The 8794-nt window shown below is 39.7% G+C and overlaps 1 protein-coding gene across 1 annotated transcript; it reads left to right on the top strand.

Moving 5' to 3' along the window:
- Positions 1–7240: 7240 nt before the first annotated feature.
- On the top strand, positions 7241–8185 carry LOC115075313 (olfactory receptor 6N1-like). Its single transcript, XM_029575607.1, has one exon. It carries the CDS (start codon positions 7241–7243, stop codon positions 8183–8185), a length of 945 nt encoding a protein of 314 aa, XP_029431467.1.
- Positions 8186–8794: the final 609 nt, after the last annotated feature.

Genomic DNA, 8794 nt, shown 5'->3' with positions numbered 1-8794 from the left:
CCAGACTCAGGAACTGGGGAACCCTGTTTTGGGGCTGCCCAGGTAAGGGCAGACCTGCCCCTTTACACATCAGTAAGGACTGAGAAGATGGTGGCCTGGTGCCAGGACCCTCTGCTGTTAAATTGGTTTACAAGGGAAGAAACTTTGCATTTAAGGCTCAGGAGGAAGTGTTTGGCTGCCCCTTCCTACCTAAAGGGAACATCAGAAGCTGCTGTTCCTTCTGGATTCCTCCCTTAAGGGATCCAAACACCAAGAGAACAACGAACTGTGAGTAACAGATACATTGAGAACATTGAGGACACAAACAGGAGTCTTCACCCCAGGGGAGAGAGAGAGCGAGGACCTACAACTCTGTGCTAAGACTGTTTTGCATCTTTTTATTCAGGGTTGGAATGGAATTCCTTCCACATTACCACAAGTGGGTAACTTTTCCCACCCTGGGCCTCCACTCCTTTTACTCCATGGAAGTGGGGACGCCCTGGGCACCTATGAGGGATACTTATGCACAGATAGAGAGAAAAAGTACCCAGATTAATGGTGGGGCGGAGACTGTATAGACTGAACCCATTTACCACTGCTTATCTGCAAATAAACTTTAACAATGTGAACTTTCTTATGGGATATTCCTCTCCCAGAGGTGCTCTTAGTCCTTGGAACCTTGAAAGATGACTTTACCCCTATGTAGAAAAGGATCCACACCTTGGGGAGAAAAGAGACAGTGTCTACCGCTAGCCTGGGTCCCAGCCTCAAATAGACTATAAATAAGTTTATGGCCCCAACCATGCAGGAAAGGCACACTGACCGCAGGGGGGTTACACTTATAGGCAGGAGTATAGAAATGCACTCTCTTGCCCTATAGAGGTAGTTCTAATGAAGAAAGAGATTTTACTTAATAAGGTAATTTAGAAACTTCTGTATAGATAATTGTATTGGATCCACAAGTCATTTATTTGCAAGAATTTCAACATTTCTTCAGAATTAATGAAATATCAAAATTGCACATACGTGCTACACAATTTTGAAACCTTGTTGTTTTGCTCAACCATTGATTTTGCATTAATGACCTGCTTTACAATGAAATTGCAAATATTGTTCTTGTGCATCATTCCCTTCCATGTGTTACTGGTTAGCTCAAATGAGATCTTGACATCTGAATTTATTAATTTTATCACATGTTATCCAGATGTTGAGAGGGGAAATTTAGGGGGAGTTAGATAGGTGGTACACCTAAGATTAACTGTTCCAGATACATACATAATATAATAAAGCAGGATGTGAATGGACAATGGGAGCAGCTGACCCAAGACTAGAACTCAGCATAGCCTGGAAAGGAACTAAAAAATATGCAGAAGTACAACCCAAGAAAGAACTGTGAACTTTTTATAAACAGGCCATGATGAGCAAATTATGTCTGACATTGAACAGCCAATAGGAGATTGACCATTAACTGACCTGCCAGGTACCCCCTGAAAGTCAGATAAGTGAACCATGTACAACCACCAGCAGGGCTGGTTGTCCCACTAGGTTAACTAGACAGTCGCCTAGGGTGCCAACCACAAAAAGCAGTCATGTAGGGCAGCAAACTTAGCCCATCCAGCTAGCAGACAAGAGAAGCAGAGACTCAGTAGGCCATGAGCGGTGCCTCCATTTGTATGTGTGTGAGAGCGAGAGGGATTGTGTGTGTATGAAAGAGCAATGGTGTTAGTGAGAGAGAAGGAGGGAGCCTGTGTAAGGATGCATGTGTGAATGAGGCAAGGAACCTAAGTGTGTATAAGAGAGGGGGCCTGTCTGAGTGAATGAGGCAGGGGCCAGGGCCTAGACCTGGGGGGGGCGGCAGGAGCAAGCCAGAATGTTTTGCCTAGGGCTCCTAATACCCTTGCACCAGCCTGATCACCAGGAGTTCACATATGATGAGAGGATATGCTGAAACCTGCCACGGGCTCCTGGTTGCATGGAGATACACCCTGCTTAAGATTTAAATTCAGCCAGACTTCTGGAGCAGCTAATCTTCAGGTAAGGCAGCTAATCTTCAGGTAAGGCAAGGAAGAGGCTGGAAGAGGCTAGCCAAGGCTGGATGAGGTAAGGCAAGGCTGGTCAAGATGAAGCAAGGCTGGAGTTCTCAAAGCAAGGCAGGACAAGACAAACTGAAGATGCAGGAATTCATGAATTCTGGCAACATGCACTGCAAAGCAGGAGACCCATTGCTGAGGCAAAAGCGAGCTGTCAGAGGAGCCTTTATTATAGGAATGGTTGGCTGACATCATCAGAGGGTGTCATGAGGCCTTATAAGACTGGAGAGGTCAGGTCGTGGCAGCTTGGTGGCATGGGAGGCTGGATCCAGAGGTATTCCAGCCGTGTTGTGACTAGGCAGCATCGGAGGTGAGTGCTGCGTCTCACAGGGTTACACACAGGCCGTGAATCCTAACAACAGAATTGGCAACCCTTGTTCTAAATTATTTTGTTTAGAGAGAATACAGAATTGAACAATACAGATTGAGAATACAGATTGCATTGTGCAAATTCCCAAAGCAACTAATTAATTCTGTTATGATTAGCTTGGTAGGATAACCTTAGAGTTTCTTCTGGGACCATGTCCCAAATGTAATCCAATAAGATAAGTTGCAGCTAATGCATCCAAGATAAGAATCCTGGAACTGCAGAAGAAAAGTGTCTGAGATTAACCAGTGCAGTAAGTATGGTTGACATGAGGGTTCTCAGTATTGTTAGATCTACAGTCAATAGACTGTGTATCCCTTAGATTGGTCAATGGACGTATTTTAATTCTTAATTACTTATTTTTAAAAATTTAGCTCTGAGAAAATTGGGTAAAATCATTTTTAGGGAACTAAATATTAACAGTAATTTATTGTAAATATGATTAAATTCAGAATTTGATGATTGATCTCTGCCTATACAAATAGGTCTATTTTGAAGAAGAAAAACAAGATCAGTAGTACTGCCATGAATATCCAGCATTAGGATCAGCACCTAAGAGAAGATATTGGGTTCTGTTTTAAAAATGTTTCCTCACTACGTGTTTTGTATCAGGAATATATGTCCCACCCTGAGTGTTGACAATTTAGTAAGAATCGTGAAATTGTTTAACATCTTCTAATTCCCTGAAATAAAGAAGTCTTTGTTTGCGTATTTGTTAGATGTTGGTAACTTGCTCTTGAACATAAAGAGCAGGGGTTCCCAAACCTGTCCTTGGGGGAACCCCAGCCAGTCAGGGTTTCAGGATATCCACAATGAATATGCATGAGATAAAATGTGCATTCTATGGAGGCAGTGCATGCAAATTTCTCATGCATTTTTATTGTGGATATCCTGAAAACTCGATTGGCTTGGGATCCTGAAGGATAGATTCATGAACCACTGGTTTTATACACATTGCTTTGTATCCTGCTTAGAGCACCTTTTGTGAATGGGTGAGTAAAATTATATATCATAAATAAAATAACTTCTACAGGGATATTCAGCAGCATAGCTGATATGGCTCGTTATACAAGTCAGTTTTTTTGTTGTCTTCTCATCTTGGGTAGAAGAGCATATACGTTCCTTTACTTAATCCAATACCAAGGTCCTCCCATCCTCCATGTCTTACCACCAGGCTTTGTAATAATCTAAACACTTATCAAAACTAATGAGACTGTTGCCCAAATATCTGACCACCTATGTTCCTGTGACCTTGCTGGAAGGTAGCGGGCCACTACCTTGCTGGCATTGGCCCAATTGGCTTCTGGGTAATTGTAGTCTACTGGTTTCCAGTTTCCACCCAGTATGGCCTGCAGTGCAACCAACTTTTGCTTCATTTTTCCATGTCCTGTTTTCTCCTTATCACCTCTCCCCTTGCCTTGCTCATGACGGAGTGCAAGGTAGATTGTTTGCAATACTGCAACTTCCAAACCTTGTTCCTACCACTGCCTTCTATATATGTCCTAAGCATGCTTGAATTTTTTCACAGAGCTGTTTACATCAACTCCAAGCATCTACCACCCTCTCAGTAAAAGGAGTCCAATATTTAACACTACTTAGCAGGATAAGAAATTATTTATCCATATAAGTAGTGGCTGCTGAATATCTGACTGTATTCAGTGGCTGCCGTTAAGCTGGATAAATCACTTATCCACCTAAGTAGTTAGAAGGATATCTAGTGGGCAAGCGGTGGCCAGATCGGGGTGACATTATTATTCAGATAACTTAGCTGGATAAGTGGTGATTAAGTTAACCAAACAAACTAGAACAGTCATAGATTAGATTTAACTTAGCTGGATAGAGAGATATTCAGCAGTATAGCTTTGCTGCTGTATAACCTATGTAATCTGGCCAGATAAGTTTTATGCTTGTAACTCAGAGGGTCACTTATCAAATTGCATTATGACATTATCACATGCATTAGGGCCCTAACACATGCAATAATGCCATTTGTAATATTTATTGCAAATGCTGTTTTAGCCAAGAGAGAGGTATATATCTATGAGAGAGAGAGAACAAGCACATCTGAGAGCCATTGATTTCAGAACTATCTATACCAGTTTAAGATGCACAGTGAGACATATGAACAGCACAGCTACCTTTAGTGAAGTTTTAATGTGATTTGGAGGGATGGAAAGTAAAAGGAAATTTGTACCAGGTTCTCTCTACCTAGCTTGATACCCTCTCTACCTAGTTTAATGAGGGTAGAGAGAACCTGGTACAAATCTCTTCTTCTTTCACCTTCCATCCGTCCAAATCACATTAAAACTTCACTAAATGTAGCCTTGCTAATAGGGCCATCACCATGCATTTGCATGTTGCGGGCGCTGTTAGTTTCGGGGGGGTTGGATGTGCGTTTTCGATGCGCTATTACCCTTAATGAATAAGGGGTAAAGCTAGTGTGTCCAAATGCAGGTTAACTGTGCGCTTCACTGGAGCACACTGTACTGTATCGGCCTGAAAGAGAGAGTTACAAAAGCCTCTCTATCTTTGGTTCTATGGCACAGCTAGTAGCCAAAGCTGCATAAATTTATTTTTTTTTGCCTGATTTATCCAGGACAGTTCTTCAAGTTTTGATATGGGACAGTTTTATTATTTTAGCTCCTTATATGTGGGACTTTCCGATAATTATTACATGTAGTCCAGTTGATTCTTTTTTTTTTTTTTTGTATTATTTATACTTTATTAAATTTCACATAATATTACCAGACAAATCTCGATAAGAAAATTTGACAAGGCACAAGAAATGCAAAGAAAAGAAAAGTAGATATCAATCACAGTCAGGCCTATTACAAATCAAGTTCTCAAAGTGTAAGGAGCGCTCACACAATTTCAAGAAAAAATATATATTATACTTAGGAATAAAAGATGATGCAATGAATGAGGCTATAAATTAAGGACTCTAGCGCTGAAATAATGGATCTTTAAGTTGCCAATGAAACAGGCTCATTAACAGGAGGTTTATCAGCAAGAAACAATGATAATTATGATGGTTGAAGAAAAATGTAAGACAAGCCCCTATTTTTGATACAGCACTTGGATGGAAACTTAAAAAAAACAAATAGCTCCCACTTGAATGGCTCTTGGTTTCAATATCGAAAATTGCTGACGCCTTTTCTGGGTCTGTTTTGCAATATTAGGAAATATTTGAACTTGCATATCCAAAAATAACACAGATTTGTGCCTGAAGAAAAGCTATAAGACCCAGTCCCTGTCCGGTTCAAGAAGAAATGTTAGTATTAAAGTAGCCGGATTGATTTCTTCTGTAATAGATTTCTCCAGAATCATAGTTAGATTATTCATAACCATTGATGAATCTTGCTGTGATATCGATACAAGTTCTTTCTTAAAATTCAGAGCATAGTAAGCTTTGGATATAAGTGGTAATGCCTGTTCTGGAATCTTTAACACCTCAAGAAAATATCTTTTCAACCTTTCCTTAGGAGGAACTGATGAACATTTTGGAAAGTTTATGAATCTTAAATTGCGGTTTCTTAAAGTGTTTTCCAAATTCTCAATTTTAGAAGCCATTTACGTATTATCCTTAATTATTGACAATTGCAAACCTTTAACCGATTGAACCTCAGACTTAGTTTCCTCACAAAGATCTTTAATTCGAATCTTATCAGCTTCCAGCGATTTAAATCTAATCTCCAGATCCTTAATTTTATTTTCCATAGGATTAAACTGTGAATAAATCATCTTGCTCAGACCTTCAATAGCACCCCATATGGAGTCTAATGTAATATGGGATGGTCTTACCAGAAAAGCAGGAAAGGTCATAGTCCCGTTGCCTGAGGAATTGTTACCTGGTTCAGCAATTCTACACCATGTCCAAATTCAGCTCCCTACAGAAAGCCAAGTGTATTGAGCGCTTGAACACCAGAGGCCTCTGGTAAACCTTCCATCTCAGTTAAAGATGGATGAGATCTGGGGTTGAAACTCTCAGTGATGTGGGATTCGGTGGGGGAGTCCATACGCCGATTGATGAGATGGTGGATGAATCAAGGGAGAGGGTGAGTGATTCTTTTTCCTGCTCCTCTCCCAGTGATTCCAGCAGTAGTCTCAAGCCTCAGACTACATGGGCTTCCATCGGCCCAGTCTGAGGTACGCCAGAAAGGGCTTCGACTATAACCCGTTCCTTCACACGTCTCTTTCGAGAAGAATGAGGCATTGCAGGAAAGATTGGAGCAGTGGGACGCCCAGTGTCAACGTTTGTGCCGCCATCTTAGAAAGGCTCTTCCCCGAATCCATTAGTCCAGTTGATTCAACATGCCATAGCACGAAGGCTAAAGGGCTTATGCAAAAGTGATTACACACAGCTTGTGTTAAAGGAATTACACTGGCAACCAGTAAAGTTTTAGAGCTAAATTCAAGTTCATTACCATAATTCACAAACTTTTGTACATAGATAATTGCTGTGTAGTAGGAAAGAAACTTGAGTAATACATACTGGTTTCATCAGCTATAGTTGGCAGATAAAAAGCAGCTGTGAGTAGCAGCAAATTGTAACTATTGATTAAAAAGCATTAAGGTTAGAACATTTTTCATATGCCTCAGCAACAATGTGGAGCTCATTATCAGACTAGACCAGGAGAGATTTCAAATGGATGTAAAGGCATTCAGAAAGATGTTCTTTTAATGTACTCTACACTGTACATTCTGTGTTTGGAAGTCATGGAATATAAGCTATTGAATAAATATATAAATTCAATATATAATTACCATTTATATATTTTTTTTCAGATAAAATCTATGAGAAGATATGGGTGACACAGATTATGGGAATCAAAGCAGAGTGACAGAATTTATTATTTTAGGATTTCAAGGACCCTTGAATCTGAAAGTCCTATATTTCTTTCTGTTTCTAATCATCTACATAATGTCTGTAATGGGCAATGCTACGATTCTGCTTCTGGTTATCATGGATCATCATCTTCACACACCAATGTATGCTCTCTTGGCTAATTTGTCTTCCTTAGAGATTGGTTATGTCTCTGTTACTGTCCCCAATATGTTGGTCAACTTCTTCAGCAAACTTCAAACCATATCATATGCAGGTTGTTTGATGCAAGTCTATTTTTTTACCTTCTTAGGAGCTACTGAATTTTTTATTCTTGGGTTGATGTCTCTAGATCGCTATGTTGCCATCTGTATCCCACTGCATTATTCTTCAATAATGAGGAGTCAAGTCTTCATCCGACTGGCTGCTAGTGCTTGGATGGGAGGGTTTGTGACTTCTACTATCCCTGTGCTACTCCTAACGAGACTTTCCTTTTGTGGTCCCAATAGAATTGATCACTTTTTCTGTGAATCTTTTCCAGTTCTAAAACTCTCTTGCTCCTCAATCTACCTTCAGGAAATAGTTGGCGTCATTATCTCTGCCATAGTAATACTTTGCTCCTTCCTGCCTACCATGGTGTCCTATTTTTTAATCATGATTACCGTAGTGAAAATCCCATCTGCCAAAGGAAAACGCAAGGCGTTCTCTACTTGTGCATCCCACCTTGTTGTCGTTATCATTTTCTATAGTACCATGTTCAGCATGTACATAAAGCAGACAGGAAATGAGTCCAGTGTGAACAAAGTCATAGCCGTTGTTTATGCAGTTTTAATTCCCACTTTAAATCCCTTTATCTATAGCCTAAGAAACAAGGAAATCAAAGATGCCCTGAAAAAGCTGCTTCATAAAACTAAAGTCATTTTCTGAAGAATACGTGTTTATCTCTTGGTTCCGGTTGACTGACTGACTGTGGCATTCTGATAGATATCATTGGATTTTTTTATTTTTTGTTAAGGGAGGATTGACTAAACTGTGGACTATGATTCAGGAGAAATCCTGTTCAGGTTACTTTACCTCTCTCCAGGATTCAGCTATCTGGCTTTTATTTCATTTGGCTTTAGTGATTAGTAGATTGAACTATGAATTAATTTGCCTTCTAGAGTGCTTTATGTAAGTCATTGTGATTTACAAATAAAACACTAATAGTAGTCTCATCTCATTCAAATTATAATATAAAAGCTACAGTATAGCATCTATACGGAACTTGATAAATTTTGAATAAGGAACCTTACAGCAAAAGTTCATGTGTACTTTTATGCTTGCACAAAACAAACCGATTTTCAAATACAAGTTGCCCAGTACTTTGTGTTTTTTCTTATCATTGTTAATGCAGGTAAAACTGCACGCATTTTGTAAAAATGATATGTAAAGATGCACATTTGCAATAGCAGCATTCCTTTTATGAGCATGCTCTTTGGAAATTTAAATGTACATGTGTATTTTCCAGAATGCCTCGGCCAGAATGTTTTATTCCTA

This window comes from Rhinatrema bivittatum, chromosome 13, assembly GCF_901001135.1.
Source record: "Rhinatrema bivittatum chromosome 13, aRhiBiv1.1, whole genome shotgun sequence".
NCBI lineage: Eukaryota > Metazoa > Chordata > Amphibia > Gymnophiona > Rhinatrematidae > Rhinatrema > Rhinatrema bivittatum.
Note: the sequence above shows the minus strand (reverse complement) of the source record. Positions and strands in the feature narration are given on the sequence as shown.

Coding starts and splice junctions, on each gene's coding strand:
- LOC115075313 (XM_029575607.1), top strand. CDS start 7,241: ATGGGTGACACAGATTATGGGAATCAAAGCAGAGTGACAGAATTTATT.